General features: G+C 47.8%; 1 protein-coding gene across 1 annotated transcript in view; it reads left to right on the top strand.

Annotated features, from left to right (window-relative positions):
- Positions 1 to 20702, top strand: part of TTLL11 (tubulin tyrosine ligase like 11) — a 223063-nt gene that overhangs the window by 84105 nt on the left and 118256 nt on the right. Inside the window, exons 4-6 of the mRNA XM_026513900.4 lie at positions 3848 to 4423; positions 16063 to 16158; positions 16949 to 17064. Coding sequence (XP_026369685.4) covers positions 3848 to 4423; positions 16063 to 16158; positions 16949 to 17064 — 788 coding nt within the window. The remainder of the gene's footprint in view (positions 1 to 3847; positions 4424 to 16062; positions 16159 to 16948; positions 17065 to 20702) is intronic.

Below are 20702 nucleotides of genomic sequence, written 5' to 3'. Positions count from 1 at the left end.
CCATCTGTGTAGTAGGAAGAACACTTGAAATATATTTAAGGCACGGAGAGCATGAACACTGAATGTGACCTCGGCCAACCCTGGCCTTGTAGAGATGAATTCGAAGTATGAGCTTACTTTACCTTAACAGTCTACAGAGGGGGCTCTTTGTTCCGTGAGTTTTTAAGACCATCTTAGTAGAGCGGGTTACTGCTGGAATTTTGAGGGGGGGGGGCGGGGGGAGGGTCTTTCTCGGTCACGTTTCCTAAATATCCACTAGGGGGCAGTAAAAGACACATAAATTTTTCAATAGGCCGGATGAGTGCCCAGCAATCAGGCCACCACATCCTCTTTGCATCTCTTTCAGTCATCCGTGCATAGTTACAAGATAATGGATTTCACGTCCAACAGCAGCTTTGGGTAAAACTGGAGATACCCGCAGCTGTAGCCCACGTGCTGGCCTTCCTCCCATTCAGGCTAACATCAGTGCATAAAACTTCATTTGATACGTTGGTCCCCGATTGTATTTTTATTTAATGCACATTAGTTCAGTGATTCTCAAGCACAGTGAACATCAGAATCACCCTTCATGCTTTTTCCAAAGTACACATGCCTAGGTCTCTAGATCTATTAAATTGGAATTAAATCTGGGGCTGGGGCCTAGTTAGATAGACGATATTTTTATTCTAACTCATGTGTTCTTGCTAAGAACCAGTGCATTAGTTCTTAACTTTAATAACTGGGGGGAAAGGGTCACTCTTGAGTAAAACCTCAGAAAAGAGGTGAATATGAATTCTGGAAAATCTCTTTCCCTTTTAAAAATAGAAGCCACTGGGGGCGCCTCCCTGGCTCAGTTGGTTAAGCGGCTGCCTTCGGCTCAGGTCATGATCCCAGGGTTCTGGGATCGAGCCCCACATTGGGCTCCCTGCTCAGCTGGGGCGTTTGCTGCTCCCTCGGCCCCTCCTCCCTGCTTGTGTTCTCTCTCTCTCTCTCTCTAATAAATAAAAATCTTAAAAAAAAAAAACAGAAGCCACTGAAGGATCTGGTGGCCATGGGAACTCAAAGCTCTGAGGCTTTCCCATAGATTGTACCTATATTATAACAAGCAGGAACCTGGTCAGAAGCTTCTGGAACTGGGGAAGCCCTGGCAAACTCAGCATCTGTGGTTACAGCTCCAAGAAGGCCATGCCCAGGGGGCCAGACTCCTTAGTGTGCACCCAGAGCTGAGATACCAACACTGTTGTGAGAGAATCTTCCCTTACTGTCCTGGAAAAGTAGGTCTTTAATTTATCTTACAAGAGGTAAATGGGCATAGAGAACCTGCGGTAAGATCAGATGACCTTACTTCTCCTCCGAACCATCCCACCAGCCAGTTAGGGGACCCAAGGCAAGTCATGTCACCTTTCGGAGCCTCAGCTTCTCAGTTTGAATTATGGGAGGACTGGGCGGCATTGATCTCTGATGATCCTCCCGGTTCTAAAATTTCAATGATCCCATTAGTATTAATAATCATGATTTGTATGGTCTTACCCTGGCGAAGAGCAGAAGAAATATTCAGTAATGCAATGAATGACAGAGACTATTGACCATGTAGTTTAATTTATTTAAGGCATATACACTGAATTCAAAGGAGAAAATATTGTTCCCCATAATATATTGAACTGTTAGTATCTTCAGCATAGTAAAAGCTTTCCAGGGGGAAAAATTATCCATCAGTGCAAACTTGACATTTTTCACTTCTTGATCCATGACTGCCATTTCTCCAGCGTGCTTATATTTACTGTGAAGGGCCAAAGGTAGGCATGCTTTGGATGCATATTAAATAACTACAGAAACGTCAAGGTCACAGTTGCAAAAAAGGCTCGGTGGAGGGCCCTGGGAGGCTTGCATTGATCTCTTGTGAACTTCCATTCCCGAATCCTGCTGACAAGGGGGAACAATTGATGTGGACCATTATTAAGGTTTTAAGTGTTTCTCCATTGTTAAAGATCTTTTACAAGCCCGGAGTAACCGATAGTGCCCAAGGAATTGGCAAAAGCTTCACTTAGAAATATCGGCTGGCCAGAGAGATAAGTGAAACCCAGAGTGCAGATGTCTTGGGCTGAGCTGCGGCCACAAAGGTGGAGGGCCGGGGCGAGTCCAGTGGGGGCGGGAGGGGGGGCACGCCACCTCCTTGGTGTGTCCCCCCCCCCGTCATGGCTCTGAGTTACAGAGCCTGCTCTCCAGCTCTTGCAGCCACAAGCTGCAGAGAGACTGGCTCCCTCTTTCACATCTGCCTCCGGGCTTCCTCCAGCTCCCCGCCCCTCACCTGCCATTCCATCCGAGTCCGCGCACTCTCCTTGGCTGCACGGAGGACCTGACGAGTGTCCAGGGGAATTGGGTGCGCATGAATTATGCAGACCCGCAGATCCAGACTGACTGTCTGGACTGGACAAGTGCCCCCGGGTAATTATGTGAGTGTCCTGCTGACCTGGAGCCGGGAAGACAGTAGATATTATGGATGGCAGAATCTAGTTTCAAAAAAGATCTCAACAGACCGAAGGAGGATGGGCCCGGTCTGCTGGAGGAACCAAAGAAGAGAGATAAATGATAACACGAACGTTTCCCCAAACTAGCTCCACATTTCGTCTCCTGCTCGGCCCTTTGCACATCTCAGTTTCTCTCCTCTTTACAGTGACCTAGTGAGAGCAGGTTTGTAGATGCCCATTTTTATTTTTATTTTTTTAAAAAGATTATTTATTTATTTGTCAGAGAGAGAGAGAGCTCACAAGCACGGGGAATGGCAGGCAGAGGGAGAAGCAGGCTCCCCGCTGAGCAGGGAGCCCGATGTGGGACTCGATCCCAGGACCCTGGGATCATGACCTGAGCCAAAGGCAGACATGTTTAACTGACTGCCCCACCCAGGCGCCCCTAGATCCGCATTTTTAAGAGGAGGAAACAGAGACCCGTTGGAGAGAGGAAGGTGCAGACCCTTTAGAGTCCTTGATGGAGATTCCAATCCCAGTTCGGCCTCTCAGTTAGCTGACAAGTGACTTCAGCTTTCAGAAACAGGAAGAGCCCGGCTTCACGGCTGCCTTTCACAGGTCGGGTTCTGTGTGCCTGGACCTTTGCATTCCTTATCTCATTTAATCCTCAGAACAATCTTACTCCTGTTCTACAGAGGAGGAAGTCACCGAGAACTTAAGTAACTTGCCCAAGGTCATCCAGGAAGAGCAGGGCCAGGATGGAGCCCACACTCGTCACAACCACTCTGCCCCCTCTGCTCCCTGTGTTGTGAAAAGAGAATCATGCTCTCCGTGAGGGTCAGCATACGTAACTGCCGTACAGCGTTAAGCGTCTGACTTCGGCTCAGGTCATGATCTCTCGGGGTCCTGGGATCGAGCCCTGCATTGGGCCCCCCGCTCCGTGGGGAGTCTGCTTGTCCCTCTCCCTCTGCCCCTCGCCTCCCCTCCACTTGTGCTCTCTCTCTCTTTGTCAAATAAATAAGTAAAATCTTAAAAAAAAAAATGGTGCTAGGCCATTATCCTTCTCCTCCCTCCCCCTCCTCCTCCTCCTCCTCACTGTTATCGTAATGTCATGAGTTAAATGGACCTGATAACTGACGAAGACCCGGGATTTGGACCTAGCTCCTGTGACGGCAGACCCACGGCCCTCCCCGTCCCCTTCCTGGAGGACAAGACTGAGCACAGTTCTTAGGTCTTGATCTTGGTACCTAGTCCGGTGTTATCCCCGCCGCTGCTTCGTGAAGACTCCCCCAGGCAGGTCTCCCTTTGTCACTCCTTCACCAAACGTTTGCTGAGGTCCTGCTCTGCTTGCAAGTCCAGAGAGGAAAAGAATATGACGCTAACCATTCCTTTTTCCCCACCAGGTTCGAATGGTGAAAGATGGCGACCCCTCCTGGAAGCCCACTTTTATTGTGAAACCTGACAGTGGCTGTCAGGGCGATGGCATCTACCTCATTAAAGACCCCAGCGACATCCGCCTGGCAGGGACGCTCCAGAGCCGGCCGGCGGTGGTCCAGGAGTACATCTGCAAACCTCTTCTGATCGACAAACTCAAGTTTGACATTCGCCTGTATGTCTTACTCAAGTCCTTAGAGCCCTTAGAGATTTATATAGCCAAGGACGGGCTCTCCAGATTTTGTACAGAGCCCTATCAGGAGCCCAGCCCCCAAAATCTACACCACATCTTTATGCACTTAACCAACTATTCCTTGAACATCCACAGCGGTAACTTTGTCCATTCGGACAGCACTAGCACGGGCAGCAAAAGGACTTTCTCGAGCATTCTCTGTAGGTTGTCTTCCAAAGGTGTTGACATCAAGAAGGTGTGGTCTGATATCATCTCCTTGGTGATTAAGACTGTCATTGCCCTGACTCCAGAGCTCAAAGTTTTCTACCAGTCGGACATCCCCGCAGGGAGGCCGGGGCCCACGTGCTTCCAGGTAACCGTTGCCAGTCCCAGCCAGAGTTTCCAAATCTCACGGGGCCGTGGAGGGGGCTCCCTGGCTTCCTGTGGGACGAGGTGTCGGGGTGGGGGAGCAGGGGTGGGGGTTGCGGGTGTGGCCTTTAGTGTTAAACCTGGGTCCAACTTTCTGTTTGCTAGCTGTGTGATTTGGGGGAAGTTACTTCCCTTTTCTCACCTGTAAAATGAGACGAAGCGTCCCTCCCTGAAAGGAATCTTGTAAGAATTAAATGAAATAACACAAGCACAGTGCTTGCCATTTATTTATTCATCCTTTCGTCCAGCATGTTGTACTACCCGCTTCCTAGGGCCAGGCACTGCCCCTTGTTCTGCGCAGTCAGGTCTCTGGCCGAGGCATGGAATTTACTAATACGGGAGACAAATCATTTAAAAAGCACCTCGTATAAAGTATCCCAAGGGCTAGAGTAGAGGGAGAAATGGACTGGGCACTGTGACCCTGTGGTACCGTCTGACGTTTTCTGGGGGGGAGTGAGGGTGGTCTGGGAAGGCTTCGCAGAAAGAGTGGTAATTGGATGATGCCAGAGATAGGGCTGGGGAGACAGTGTTCTGGGGGGGACATGTTCACAGCCCCAGGGGAACGTGGAGGGGAGTCATGTAATTTGAGCAATTGAAAGAGGTTCGGTGTGGTTGGAAGGTGGGGTTTGAGGCAGAGCTTGGAGGGAGATGAGGGAAGAGGAGGCGGGAGAGGTAGGTAGTGGCCGAGTCACGGAAGGCTGAGGGCAGGGGGCCTCACAGAGGCTGTTCACAGGGGAATGGTGGGCTCAGCTTTGCACGTTATAAAGAACAGACCAGCTGCATGGTGGAGAGAGGATCGGACAAGGCTGGGAGCAGGGCGGTGGCTAGTGGACCGACTGCTTTCATACAAGCGAGAGCTAGTGTTCACTGGGATTAGGAAGGTCTCGGGGCTGGTGGGGAGAGGAGATCTGAGATCCATTTAGGAGGTGGCCGGGCCGGGCTAGTGCCTGGTGGGCCTGGAGGGAGCGGCGAGCCGGTGGCAGTGAGGGACAGGGAGAACCAGACTGACTCACAGGTGGCTTAGGCACTTGGATGGATGAGTAGAAGCCACGGGAAGGGGGACCAGGCTTGTGTGGGGAAGGTCAGGAGCTGGACTTGAACATGCCCTTGAAGAGCCTATGTGACATCCAAGTGGAGAGTTTGAGTGGACAATTGGACATTTGGGCCTGGAGTTCAGGAGTGAGATGCCGAGGCTGGGCTGGCAACTCATCAGCGTTCAGACGATGACAGAAGCCATGTGAGGCTGCAGGGGAGATGGGGCCACAGAAGACTCCTGTGAGCACCACTGTTTGGGCAAGGGACAGGTGGGGGAGGGATCAGCAGAGGTGGCGAGCAAGAAGGGGCCTGAACACAGAAGGGCTATCAGGAGAGGAAGCACCCTGAGTGCCAAGGAAGACGCGCTTAGAGAAGGAGCAGGCAGGGATCAGCAGTGGCAAATGCCACTGAGCTGTCACACGAGTCCAGAGCTGAAATTGCCCACTATGCTTGGTGATCAGCGAGGATGGTCCTCAAGGGAGTGATGGGGCCGGGGCCACAGCATGGCGGCCCGAGCCAGAGCACGGGGCCGGGGGCGGGGGGAGAGGGGGACAGTAGAGCTATGACGCGGGGCGAGGCTGCAGCCCAGGCACTCAGTAGATACCAGGGCTCCTGCCACCAGATAATCAGAGTGGGGAGGAGATGGTAAGAAGGAGTACCTCTGGGACCCTCTCCCTCTAATCTTTAAAATTACTTTGTGGCAGGTGAATATATAAAAAGAACACACAAAACACACCTGTAAGCAGAGCAACAAAACGTCATCCCAAACGCCACCTCCCTACCCAAGATCGCTTGCTAGCTACTGTGCTTGCCCCCTCCATTTTCCTACCCACCCCCAGGGTCATAGTGTCTGGAATTTTACGTTTATCGTTCCCTTGCCTTAAAAAATACTTTTCTTACGCACGAATGTATCCCTAACAGTATATTGTTTTGTTCTGCTTGGTTTTGAGCTTTATAAAAAAACGCTACTCTCAAGTGTATAGTCTTGTTCAACATTCTTTTCCACCGCATGTTGAGGTGGGTTGTTGGGACCCATTTCACGTGCACTGCTGTCTATGCCAATATCAATACACGCGATTTGTTTGGGTTGTTTCTCGTCCTCCATCCAAGACTGTAGCAGGAGAGCAACAGGCAGATGGAACAAGAAGGGAGGGGAGAGGCAGGGGGCAGGGACTCTGACGGATGGGCGTAGATCTAGAGTTCTGTCCTTAGGCCCTTGGACCCCAGGCTTTGGTTCCCAGGTAGGATGTCCAGCTCAGCCTTCAGGGAGGTAGCGTACGGCATTAGGAAGGGTAAGCGGGCAGAACTTGGAGATGGGACCAGAGAAAACAAGTCCGATCCCAAGCCATCCAAAGGTTAGGGCAAAGGAGACAGTTGCAACGTGGAGGCAGCCAGGGGTCATCCTGGGGGACCGTGTGGCCACATCTGTTTGACGGTGACAGCTATTCCAGGAGAATCATGTGGGCCCGGCATTCACAGCCAAGCCACGGAGCCCTGGCACAGTGAGGGTGCGGGGGGAGCGCCAAGGTGTGGTTTCGCTGCCTGTCTTACTGTGGACGGCTGCGTGGGGCAGCCATTGGGGTGGAGCCAGGGGCCCAAGCTGTGGGCAGTGGGAGGACAGACAGGGAGGGAGCCACTGGTTTGGACAGATGACGTCTAGCAGATGGAACCACAGCCCCGTGTCTGTTTTCCATTGCTTGACCACACTAACTGCTTCCAGGCCCGGGGTCAGGGGATGAGCACCGGACTGGAAGCAACGCTCCAAGGAGGAGCTCTTCCCCTTTGCAGCTGTACGACCCCGGGCAGACGCCGTCAGACCCACACTCACTTCCCTAGCCGCCTTCTTAGGAGTAGCGAGAAGTACTGTGGGTGAGAAACTTTGGCAAGGTGTGGAGTGTTAGATGTTCGAAATTGGGTTTACCTTGCATTTCAGATTCACAGTGATTGAGAAAATACTAGTTTTTTCCCCTTGGAGTCCTCTCTTAGTTTCTTTATTCTTATCACTTGGTAAAACACTTGTTAGTTCGGGTCTCAGATCCCTGAAGTAACTTGAGACCCAAAGATTGAGGGAAAGGGCATGGCTCTGCTATGGGGCTGCTGTGTGACCTTACCTAAGTCACTTAACTTCTCTGTGCCTGTTTCCTCAGCCTCCTCACAGGGCTGGTGTCCATTGCATGTGAGATAAAGAGTAGAAAGGGCTTTGCAAACTATAATGTTCTGTGCACTTACAAGAAATGATTTCTTTGTCAGGAAGCCCCCTTTGCCTGTAGCCTGGGCCGGGCCCACATTGCCGCATTCCGGGACATAAACTCTAGCCAGCGACCTTACATTTATCTGAAACATGTGATTGTGACCCCTTTCCAATCATAGCCACAATAACTACTTGGGAAATTGTGGTGGCCCGGAGAGGCTGCTGGCACGGCTCAGGCTGTGGGCAGCTTTCCTGTAATCTGTTGCCTAGGAACACGGCGGCCCTGTCATTGCGGCCTGCCCCCCCCCACCCCCCCCCCCCCGGCAGCCATCGCTCAGCCAGCCCCCTGCGACACATCCTCACGGCAGTCTTCTTGAGGGCAGCAGTGTGACCCTGGCTTCGGCAGTCAGGTCCATGTGGGGGTAGATGATTCATGTGGCAGGAAAACACACGCAGGGGAAAGATTTCCAGCTCCGCTTTCAAGAACATTCTTTCCCAGTTCTATTGCTCCGTGGCTATCTTCCTTTAGCTCTGTGTCTCATTCTCTCCTTGGCTCATGATCCTTTCCTTTAGATGTCTGGAGGAGACACCTTTCCTGAAGCCTAAGGTGCTTCTCTTTCTTCTTCGTTCTTTTGATCTCCTGCTCCCCTTTAACCCCAGACGGCCCCTGGGAAGAAGATGAAGCAGCAGCCTTGTGGCCACGCAAGGGCTTGGGTTTCGCTCTCAGGTGCCCTGGGTTGAGATAATACCAGCTCCTCCTCCCAGCCACGTGAGCTGGTGAGCTTGCAAGTGAACCTTTCTTCGCCTCGGTTTCCTTATCTGTCCTGCCACACACAGCAGTTCCTGTCTCTTAGACGTCGTTGGTGCTTTCCCGAGCCTGCCCATTTGCCCTCCTCGGTCTCGGCCTGGCATGCTCTCTCTCCAGTCTCACTGTTTTTTGGAATTCAGTGCTCCCACCAAGGTGCTGCTTAAATCCCTCCTTCTCTGTAAAGACTTCCTTGACCACTTCTGATACATAAGCTTTTTTCTTCCTTTGGAATATTCCCCAGGCACACACTGAGACAAGCACCGAGCTAGCTGTGGGGCAGGCAGTCATGGGAAAGGCACGGTCCCTGCCCCTAACAGGGGCGCAGGTTAGTGGGGAAGACTGGCACCTGGGGATCACAACTGTTTGTCATAAATGCTGGAGGAGGGCCTCTGCAGGATGCTGGGAGAGCACGGAGAAGGGAGTAATTACCTTTGTCTGACCCAGTCAGGGAGGGCTTCCCAGAGGAGGAGCTGTTGTAGCCGGAGCTTCAGGCGCGAAGCAGAATTTGCCAAGCAGAATGGGGCAAGGGACCCCATCATGGCCTGCTTTCCCTTCCACCTTACTGGCTGCTGCTTCTGTGCCCCTCCTGATCCTTCAGTGCTGGAGATGCCCAGCACCCAGAGCTTGGAAAGTTCCCTTATCTACAAGCACTCCCTAAGTGATCTCACTTAGCCCTGTGGCTAGTATATCCAGCTGCCTCCTTTCATTTCCTACTCAGGTATCTAGTGGTACTCTCACACTCAACACATCCAAGATCAAACTCTTGATTTCCCTCCCACACCTAGTTTGCCGTTGTTTTCCTATTTCAGTAAATGCACAGCGTTCAATCGGTGATGCAAAGCCAAAACCTGAGCCATCCTTCCCTCCTTCCTAGGTCCGCTACATACACCAGTCTTGCAAATAGACTTTAAAATACATCCTAACCAGCTCTGTTGCTACCGTCCCAGTCTAGGCAGCCATCACCATGCACTTGTACCATCTCAATAGCCTTCTAATTGATGCCCTGTTTCCCACCCTTGCTGCCGATGGCCTGTTTTTCTCACTGTAGCCAAAGTGATTCTTTTAGAACATGTCAGATCCAATTACTTCCCTTGTGCAAACTCTCCAATGGCTTTCTCATTGCACTTAAAATCCTGGCTCCTTACCATGGCCTACAAGATGCTACACGATCGGTTCCTTGTCTTCCTATCTGACCTCATCTCCAACCACTCTCCCTCTTGCTCACTCTTTGCTGTTGTTCAAAAGTGACCTTGGTTCTTGCTGTTCCCTCTGCCTGGAATGTTCTTCCTTAGCTCTTCAAATGACATATCCACTCACTTCATTCAGCCTTGATTCATGCATCACCTCCTGAAACTTTTGCTTCTGGTCATGATGGAATAACAGATCTGGACTGAATGGCCTGTGGAAAACAACTAGAATACTAGACAATATACATGAAATAAGGGGTTTCCGATTTTGGACAAGGCACTGTGATCCCTGAGGAAGCGGGGAGTGGAACTGAGGTTGAGTCCTACATTGCCACAAATTTATATCTGGGAGCAATCTCTAGGACATGGACACGGGGAAGAGGAACCCAAGCCCTGTGATCTCAATGAGCTGCAGAGATGGAGATCAAAGTTTGGGAAGGCTGAGGTGGCTGAAATTCTGTGGGCAGAATTCTGAAACAGAGGGAGCTGAGCAGGAAAAGAGCTCCAGAACCTGCAGAGATTCCCGTGTCACTGCCGAGTGTTAGGCCATCCCCGCTGTGAGTGTTGGTCCACAAAGTTGGGCAAAGAGTGACCGGTGAACTGATCAGCTGAACAACTCCCAGGCTCACACAGAGCAGGGAGAGATGTTCATGCTCTGAGTAGCTGGTGTGGATAGTCCTTGGTGGTCACTGGAAGCATTCAGTGGAGGTTCTGGAGAAGTTATGCCTTAATGGACCGAATCTTCCCTGGAATGAAAGTTACTCTAGACCCAACTTAATGGAACTTAAATAGTAGGCCCTGGAGGTATCAAATTAATCTGCAAATAACTTAACTGCCAAAAAGGCCTACCCCCTTTTAAAGGAAAACAAAATCCAGACGCTCAGCTTTATAACATTCACAATGGCCAGCATCCATTCCTGTCCAGCATCCAGGATCCAGCATCCAGCATCCAGACATTCCACAGAGCAGGTAAGTTAACCTATACTGAGGGGGAAAATCAATATAAACTAAAGACTCAATTATCAGAAATGATGAAGCTAGTAGGAAAAGGATGTTAAAACAGCTATTTTAACTATGCACAAGTTTTTAAAGGAAAATATGAGCTTAATGAAGAGGAGAGATGGAAGCTATTAAAAAGAACCCAATGGAACTTCCAGAGAAGAAAATACAATATCTGAAATGAAAATTTCTCTGAAGGAGATTAGCAGATTAGACACTGCAGAAGAAATGATCAGTCAACTTGAAGACATAGCCATAGAATCTATCCCAAATGAAACAGAGAGAAGAGAAAATGACAGGAAAAATAAGGGAACAGACCCTCACTGATGGTACAATATCAAGTATTTTAACATATGAGTAATTGGAGTTCCCTGAGTAGAAGAGACAAGGAAAATACAGAAAGATATTTGCAGAAATGGCCCCAAATTTCCAAATTTGATACAAACTAGAAATGCAATCCAAGAAGCTTAAGAAACTCCAAGGAGGACACACTCACACACACACAACCCAAAGCTTATCATAAGCAAATTGTGGAAAACCAATGATTAAAAAATGATTAAAAAATGATTAAATGATTAAAAAAAAATCTTAAAAGCAGCTAGGGAGAAAAGATACATTATGTTCAGAGGAAAAAAGAATCATGAAAAAGTTATTCTCATCAGAAACTGTGGAAGCCCGAAGAAAATGGGATGGCAAGGCCTTCCCTGGTCATCCTTCTAAACCACCAACCCTCCCCTCCACCCACCATATCACACTCTTTGTGGCCTTAATTATTAACTTACTGTGGTCTCTCTCTTCCCTAGAATGTAAGCTCTGAGAGGGCAAGATATTATAACATTGTTTGTCTCATACACTGCTCTACCCCCCGTCCCTAGCGCAGTACCTAGTTATTTAGTAGGTGCTCAATAAATATTTCATCAATACAGTTGTCTTTCAGACAGACGACTATAAAAGCAGAGAGCAGTAAAACATCCTTTAGCTACTAATAGTTCAGCACAATTACAGCCCAAGATGTGCTGGGCCAGGGGGAGGAAATAAAGCTGGAGTGTGAGATCGATGTCAAGTCGTAGAGGAATTTGTAGGATATGCCGTGGAACTGGGGCTTCATTCTGCAGGCAGGGATTTTAGGCAGAGGAATGCTAATACTCTACATTTTAGAAAAATTATTCTGGCAGCCCCTTGTGCCAGATGAACTAGAGGGGTGAGTTGGAGAGCAAGAAACAAATGGGGAAGCTATTAAATTAGCCCAGGTGAAAGCTGGTGCAGACCCGAAGGAGGCCAGGAACAGTGAGGATGGGCCGGCTCTAGAAAGTTCTTTGGGAGGTAGAATGTACAGGAGTTACACAGAGCAGGGGTTGGTGAGCAGCTAGATACAAAAGATGAAGGAGAGAGTTTTGACTTGTGTAATTGGGTGGATAAGGAATACAGGAGGTAGGGTCAGTTTTCGAGAAAGGTGGTGTGTTAATGATCTATTGCTGTGTAACAAATTTTCCCAAAACTTAGCAGCTTGAACTTACAGACATTTATTATCTCTCAGTTTGTGTGGATCAGGAATCTAGGCTTAGGGGACTCTCTCTTGTTCAGTCTCTCACAAGGCTGCAGTCAACATGATGGCCGGGACTAGAGTCACCTCAAGGCCTGACTGGGGAAGGAGCCTGGGGATAGGCCTCAGGCCCCCCTGGCTGTTGGCTGGAGACATTAGTTCCTTGTCACCTGGACCTCCAGAGGGCAGATCACAACATAGCAGCTGGCTTCCCTCAGAGTGTGTGAGCAAGAGAGTAAGAGAAGGCATTCCAAGATGGAAGCCACAGTCTTTTTATAATCTAATATTGGAAGTGACATCCCACTGTTTCTGCCCTATGAAGTTTTTAGAAACAAGTCACTAGGTGCAGCTCACACGCAAGGGGAGGGGATTACACAAGGGCACGATTACCAGGAGGTGGGGATCATTGAGACCATTTTAGAGGCTAGTGAGTTTGGATAGTGATAGTGAGTTTGGATATGCTAAATTTGAGGACCCAACCTCCCAGTTGGGACTACTCTGGATGCAGATGGTTGTGTAGTTCTAGGACTCAAGAGAGAATCCCCTCGTTGGAATGTAGCTTGGAGGCTTGGCATGAATCTACAAGTAATGGCTCAGGGCCCTTTTCTTCCCAGCTTGTTTTGGAAGCTTCTAGAAGGGCTGAAGGACAGATAACTTTGAATCCCCAAAGTACTTCTTGACTAGGAGGTATGCACACATAATTGCTGACTCAAGTATTTGCAGGGGATGGAGTATCACGTGATTGAAAAGCTTGCTCCCCACCCCCTTCTGACAATTCCTGCTCTGCTGTCAAACTGGAGAGAGGTTCTTCCCTTTCTAAGCTGTGGGTTTATGATCTGCAAAAAGTGACTGTTAAGGGCGCCTGGGTAGCGCAGTCGTTAAGCGTCTGCCTTCGGCTCTGGGCGTGATCCCGGCGTTCCGGGATCGAGTCCCACATCGGGCTCCTCGGCTGGGAGCCTGCTTCTTCCTCTCCCACTCCCCTGCTGTGTTCCCTCTCTCGCTGGCTGTCTCTCTGTCACATAAATAAAATAAAATCTTTAAAAAACAAAAACAAAAAAAAAGTGACTGTTAGACTAGATTAATAGTTTTTCAAAAAAAATATAAAGCTTTTTTCTCTGGGGACCCCACTATATGTAATAGGTAAAAGTTAATTTGATCTGGCTTCTCCCAGAGAAGAACCCCATTTTGAAAAACACTGGACCAAATAAACCAGTTCTTACATGCCAGAGGTTTATGACAAGATCAACTCTAAGCTCCTCTCAGATCTCTTATTCTGTTGAGATCCATTGGTACTACATATTTCATTGAACTTTTAAAAGAAAACAAATTGTGTTTCCTTGAACTTGTGAAAAAATACAATAAAACTGACCTTCATTATATGCTTACTGTGTTTCAGGCATTGTGCAAATACTTCACATCTCATTATCTTTATTTGGTCCCGTTCCCCCCCTCCCACTAGACTGTAAGCTGCATGAGGGCAGGGAGCTTGTCTAGTCCACTGTTACATTTCTAGAAGCTAGAATAGTTCCTGGGATATAAGAAAGCTTTCAAGAAATATTTTTTGAATGAAGGGACTAAGGTAAGTACTGTTCTTATTCCCATTTTACAGATGAGGAAACAGGCTTAGAGCTGCTGAGTAACTTGCCTGTAGAAATGAGCTCCTCTGGACTCCAAAGCCACGTCCTGCCATTTCTCGGTGGTTTCGTAGGAAACTGCAAAGGGAGCTGGCATATATTGAGTACCTCCTCCAGCATGAGCATAACCCTGGGTACTTTTGGCTTCCATTAGCAGCTAACCCTGCAAGTCCGCTGTTGGGACTGCCATCTTTCAGATGAGGTGTAAGAAGCTCAGCGAGGCTAAGCACCACACCCAGAGTGAGAGACGGAGGCAGGACTGGAGCCACGTCTTTCTGACTCCAAGCCATTTCTGTACAAGATCCTACATATTCAGCTACAGGCATGGAAGTTTAGGTTCTGGAAAATACCACACCGTGGGTGGGTGCAGGTCAATATGGCTGATGAGGTTTTGCCTTCTCCGGCTTTCCTATAGCTTTATTTTCACGAAACCACTGTGCATTGAACTGAAAGCATCCACCAGGCTGAGAGCGAGCGAGTCCAAGCTTCTGAGATGGAGGAAAAAGCAGCTGATGACTAAGGATGACACACATGGGCCCCATAGGCCGCCGCTCTCTGTAGCCTCATCGACACCACTTGCCTCAGCCCAAGTCTGAAGTTAGACTGATGATGTCACCAGAGTCTCTTAAAGGGCTCATCACTCACAGCCACTTGTCATCTATTATTCAGCGGATCTATAATGCATGTAACATTTTCTACCAAATTTCCATTCCTTTCTTTTCGTGACCAGGAAAAGAAAAATAGAGTCAGGATGACTTTTTCCAATTCCTCATCCTATTGCCCTTCACTGAAGAATAACCTCATCTTGAATTACCCCCAAAAATGGTCATTCAGGCTCTGGTTTCATTAGTAAGGATGAAGCTGCAGTTTCATAATTATCATCTCACTAATGCACATTCTGTATAGACAAGTAAATGGATTTCCCCTCATCGTTTCTTCTGGACTCCACAGAGGTGGGGACACAGCTGTCGCTTTTTCTTTTTCTCTCTTTATTCTCTCCTTTATTCTCCACTTTATTTTTTATTTTTTTAACTTTGGGACAGTATCAATTCCGTTAGAAGCTTTCTCCCTTCTCACCTCCTATAGAGTTCATGAGAGTCCTCCCGAGAATCTGGCATCCTCATGGTTCGAGTGTGAATCTCATTAGAACCTGGGATCTGAAGGAGCAAGAGGACTCATGTAGGGGAGGCTGGTTTCGGGCAGAGGGAATGAGATGCGCAGGGTGGCTCGTCCCATCCTAGGGCTTGTGAGGAACTGAGAGAAGCCAGAAGACAAAGTCTCCCCTGAAGCTGCACGCTGGATGGGAGGGCAGGGGTCAAGGATGATGGTGTTGGGGTTAGCCTGGGTGTGGGCCAGTGCAGGGCACAGCGCTCCACGCTCAGAAGGGCTCCGTGCCAGGTTTAATGCTCTGTCGTCACCATCGTGAAATTGTCAATACTTTTTGAACAAGGGGCCCCGCGCTTTCGTCTTGTGCTGGATCCTGCAAATGGTGAGGGGCCAGTCTTCGGGGAAATCCATGGGCCTTTCTGAGACTCAGTTTCTTTTTTGTAAAATGGAGAGCAGGAGCCCTCCCTCAAATACACTGTCATGAGGACTGAATGAGATTATGAATAATCAGTGCATTGTATAGTAAATGGTGCCCAATAAATATTCCCTTCTTCTTAGCTAAGAGGGTCTATCGGAATCACCTGAGGGGGTTTCAAAATTCATTTGCCTGGGTTTCCCTCTGATGGATTCTGACTCCCAGGTGTGGGTTGGGGGAGGTGCAGCGGTTAGGGCCCCTTCAGTGATACCGAGGTACACCTGAGGTTAAGAAAAGTAGCCTTGGGTTTTCAGAGATCCAGCTAAGTAGAGGAGAACAGATGGGGAGGGAGAAATTGATGGACCACTACTGATCCTTTAACATAATAAAAAACCTGTTAAGGAAGAAAGAGGTCACTGATAATGCTGAAATGAACTATGAGAACTCGTCCTATTATCAAGGTTCTTATAAAATGTTCCGCTGTCCATTTGGCCTGACAAGTACACCCAGAGGAAGAGGGGCCGTGGACAAGAGAAGGTCAAGGCCCAGGGCGGGGTCCAGGTTTGAATTGATCGTCATCTTAATGACCCTAATACCATACTCGATTCCTGAAAAGAAATGGTAGCTAGAGGGAGTAATCCTGAATTATGTTTATCCCGCCCAGATTTTAGGCTTTGACATTCTTCTCATGAAAAACCTGAAGCCTATCCTACTTGAAGTAAATGCGAATCCCAGCATGAGAATCGAGCACGAGCAAGAAGTAAGTACTTTGAATGTCTCTTTGGACACACTGCCGGACCGCTGCGTGTGCTCGCTCTCATCTTGTTCTCCCAGCTAAACTAGATACAACATTCTCAAACTGGCACAGCCAACTTCCGCCGAGTCGAAATAATTTTGGTTTGGTTGAGCTCTGAGCAGAGTCTATAAATATATAGACCTATCCGACCCATGATAACTTCCCAGCATGCTGTTCTTCCAATTTTTAAGGTCTGCAGACACAGAAACAGCTGAGCCTTTCCATCAGTTTTGACATGAACTAATTAGTTAGCCCCAGGAGATGAGCTAATTGAAATTCTGTGAATATGATTTCGCCATGTCGACATACTTGAATCACTAAGATAAATAGTACATTTAACAGTGGTTATATTTTCCCTCCCCCTTTAAACACACGCACACACACACACACACATAAAAAAGACTGGAAGGAAATACACCAAACGCTAATATTGGGTTTTGGGGGGACTATGTGGATTCTTTTAATTTTCTTAGCCCCTTCTATATTTCCAAATTTTCTACAGTAAGCATGTATGATTTCGATGATAGATAAACATAGTGCTCTTTGGGTATGTATTTCCCCTTTGTCTTTTGTCAGTTTGTTAAAGGAAATTGCCATCGTAAAAGTAGCACGAAGGGAGCCTTTTAAAAATTCTCTTCCCTAGATTCATACAAGCAAAACCTAACTAACGATACAGCCAGTAAAGCTTGTGCTGATAGTTGCTTGGTACCAAGTCACTCCCTCCGCTGAAACACGGAATCCTTACCCATTCAAGCTTTCTCCAGGGGTGTTTGAAAATGTCCCCAGCCTTGTCGATGAGGAAGTGAAGGTGGCCGTGATCAGGGACACGCTGCGCCTCATGGACCCACTTAAGAACAAGAGAGAGACCCAGTAAGTATTTTTTATATCATTCGTTTCTATCAACTCTGCTCCCCATGTCCTAGCCATTCCGTTCTTAGAACATTGTAACACTGTGAGATGTGCATGTTAAATCCTCTAATCCATCATATTTTCATTTATGGATATCAGCCTCCAAATACAGAGGAGGTTTGGAATTTGGCCGATGAATTTTTAGCTGACTGTTATTTGAATCTAGAGAGTCTCTTCCACAAACCCACTCCCCCTCCCCCGCCCAGGGGGATGGGATCTCCTCTCGCCTACCATTGTTCACGTGGTGCTTCTCTTGGAAGTGCTCAAGCCTAGGGAGAGAGTAAAACAAAGCCAAGGAGAGGACCACAGGTCGCTTGGACGTGATAAAAATCATCTCCTTTTTACCTTCTTCGTGACATTTACACTTTTGCGTTATAAGCTTTTTGTTGCGACATTCCCAGAGCCACTTTAAGGAAATTCTGGAAGTTCTTTCATCTTTACAGCAGTTATAATTCCCCTCCGTCCCACCCACCCACCCCAGGGCGTGTTACCCTGGTTGGGATGCGGGGGGCGGGGGGGGGAGTGCGTTCCCCACCCCTCCCTCCGAGGGGTCACCCCTGAAATGAATAGCGCGTCATTGGGGGTATTTTGTTTGTTTTGTTTCTGTCAAATTCCTGGCTCTCGCAAAGTATGGGTTGAGTAAATATCGTTACGCTTGTTTTAGGCAGAAAAATCAAAACAGGCATTTCAAATAGCGCTCTTTATACCCCCCAGCAAATCAGACTCACAGACAAATAGAGCCCTTGTCAGCTACGGTTCAAGACTGCAAGGAACATTGGCTTCCCCTTCCTGACCAAGGGGTGTTCTGCGGGCCCCTCCCCGGCAGCACCTCACGAACTGGGCTGACGCCGATATACTGTTAGAATATTCTGCAGTGGTGCTTTTCCCCTGGCTGCACTTTAGAACCATCTGGAGAGTTTTCATCAACACCAATGTGAGGGCCCCCACTTCTAGAGACGCTGATTTTAATGAGCCGGAACTGGAGGCTTGGCCACAGAAGCGTTCTAGGTTCCCTAGGTGATCCTACCATGCCCTCGAGGTTGAGAGCCACTGCCCGGCAGGAAATGTCACTCTGCAGGAGTGTTTGTTTTGTTCTGAGTCGGGCTGGATGGTGCCTGCTCCGTTGAGTGCCCCTCCCCCGTGTTCTTCCTGGCATGAGGCACAGAGTACCATTGTTGGCAAGACTTGGCCGAGAACATTCACCCGCAGTCCGGAGGGCCAGTCCTGCCAGGCGTGGCTTCCACCGATTAGAGCTTCAAAGTGGTGTCCCATCAGGTCCGCCGCGTCCCCAGTATTGCTCACACGCCACAGCAGCAGGGAGCATGTCCACTGGTCTGGGCATGCGATGGCTTTCTTCAGCCCGCCCTAAGGAAAGGCAGCAGGTGGGTTGCAGTGTGGTCAGATGAATCGCAATAAAACTCATTCCTTGCAAATCTGCTCTCTAAGGGCTATTGATCTCCCTGATAGAGATGAGGTCTTGGGAGAGGGACAGTATGGCACTCCGGGCAGGTTTGGGCGGCTGTCTGTGTCCGCGTGGCATGCTAGCACCGCTCCTTAAAGATGACCTTGACACATGAGTGCTCTGATTTTGTTGGTGGGAGCAAATTCGAAGGCCATTGTGTGGCCACCGAAAATAGGAAGAGATAGAAGAGAATCACTGTATTTTCATGTGAAATGGTATTGAAACACGATTAGCTTTCTTTTTTTCTTGGTTCCGTTGTTTTGGTTTACCTACACTTGGCATCCTGGATCATGTCTGTGAGCTGTAGATATAAGATTTAATAGCGATGGGGCACAGGACCACAGGAAAGATGGGAAAGACATTTACAACTTATCAATCATAAGGAGCAGAACCTGGTTTTAACTGAAGGAACATTGGCTTTTTAAAAAATTGATAACTAGGAACAGTTAAAACTTCTAGAACCTGACCTTGATTCTAATATAAAACTTTCTATCTCCCCTTTTTCTTACCTATAAGGGTGCATATTAATAGCCAAATGCTATTTACTGATAATTTTCCTAAATTTCACCTTTAAAAAAACCACGATTGTCTATGAAAGTACTTTGTAATCTGTAAAGTGCATTTTTATGTAAAAAATAATTATTACCACTTTGGTAACTTCATCATACAGATAAAAAGGCTAAAATTATCCTCAACTCCTCTGTGTAGAAATGTTTCAGAATAACTTGAAAAAGCACCGTATTTATGTCCACAGAAAATGCCCAGTGTCATAGTGCTGAATCATATGTGTCCAAAGCTGAGACCATGTCGCTCCGACCGCAGAAAACGATGTTACATAGACTTCTGGGTTGGGAGGTAGCTTTAGAAACCAGAGTGTCTTGTGTTTAAATAGGATCTGACCTAAACCTTTAAAAACGAATGATTCCCTGGCCTTTCGCTACAACTCTTTAGCAAAAGAGGGTCTGAAGTGTCCCTCATTAATTCCTTCTTGAGTACAGATCGTCAGCAGGACCAGTGAGGTGGGTCTTCACGCTTCCCATGTAGATCGAAGAAAAACAGCAGATAGATGTCCTGACCTCTTCATGCCTCTGAACTTCCTCAGGAAGATGCAGAGGGGGCTCGTGTCCATGCCTGAGGCATCTTCACACGCCTCGGGGGTCAGTTTCCTGGTGGGACTGAGCAGTCCTCATGCCTTCCACGGGATCAGGAACTTGTAACAGCTGGTACCCATCTTGGCATAGCTGGAAGCTCTCTCTTGAGCTCGAAGATCCCAGATTCAAGTTCTGACCTCGGAAATGTGGAGCTGGGCGAGCCTCAGTGTCCTTTTCTATGAAATGACGTTTCAATGAAACAGGAAACCTATTGATAAATAATAGCCACTTAAATGCTTAGTTCACTACTCAATAATAAAATTATCTACTGGAGTATGAGAAAACAAAAATAAAGCTTAGCTTTCATTATCTTTTCTGGTGTACTTAAAGTAGAATTTTGAGTTGAAAGCCAGTGATGTATCCTAAAACCGAAGCTGCTAGATCACTGTGGACTAGAATTGACATTGGCGCTGGTTGCCAATGGAATGTTCTGTTTCCAAGTAGCAGGATGTCACTGGCCCAGGCGTATTTCCTTGTTGGATTAGGAGAAAATACCTTTGGCCCCTGAAGGAATAAAATGGCTGTCATAGGAGAACTCTTTTGAACTAAGATAACATTTTGTAATATCTAGTGACTCTGATTTACATAGTAGGGTTCTTTGGAGGCACTGAAGGGACATGGGAAAGGGGAGGCTCATGGAGTGGGACTCTGGAAACATCGTGTATCTGTACACTCACATATATGGTGGTAACATTCACATAATATAAAATTAGCTGTTTAAATTTCATGGCATTTAGTATATTCACAATGTTATGCAACGACCACTCCTACGTAGTTCTAAAATGTTTTGTCACCCCAAAAGGAAACCCTGTATCCATGAAGCAGCCACTCCTCATTTCCATTCATATAAGTGGAATCATACAATATGCAGTCTTTTGTGTCTGTCTTTTTTCACTTCACATGTTTTCAAAATTCACCCGTGTTGTAACATGTATCGGTGCTTTATTCCTTTTATGACCAAATAATATTCCATTATGTGGGTTTAT

Source organism: Ursus arctos, unplaced genomic scaffold (assembly GCF_023065955.2).
Source record: "Ursus arctos isolate Adak ecotype North America unplaced genomic scaffold, UrsArc2.0 scaffold_18, whole genome shotgun sequence".
Classification (NCBI taxonomy): Eukaryota; Metazoa; Chordata; class Mammalia; order Carnivora; family Ursidae; genus Ursus; species Ursus arctos.
The sequence above is the reverse complement of the archived record's forward strand: the minus strand, read 5'-3'. Positions and strand labels throughout refer to the sequence as shown.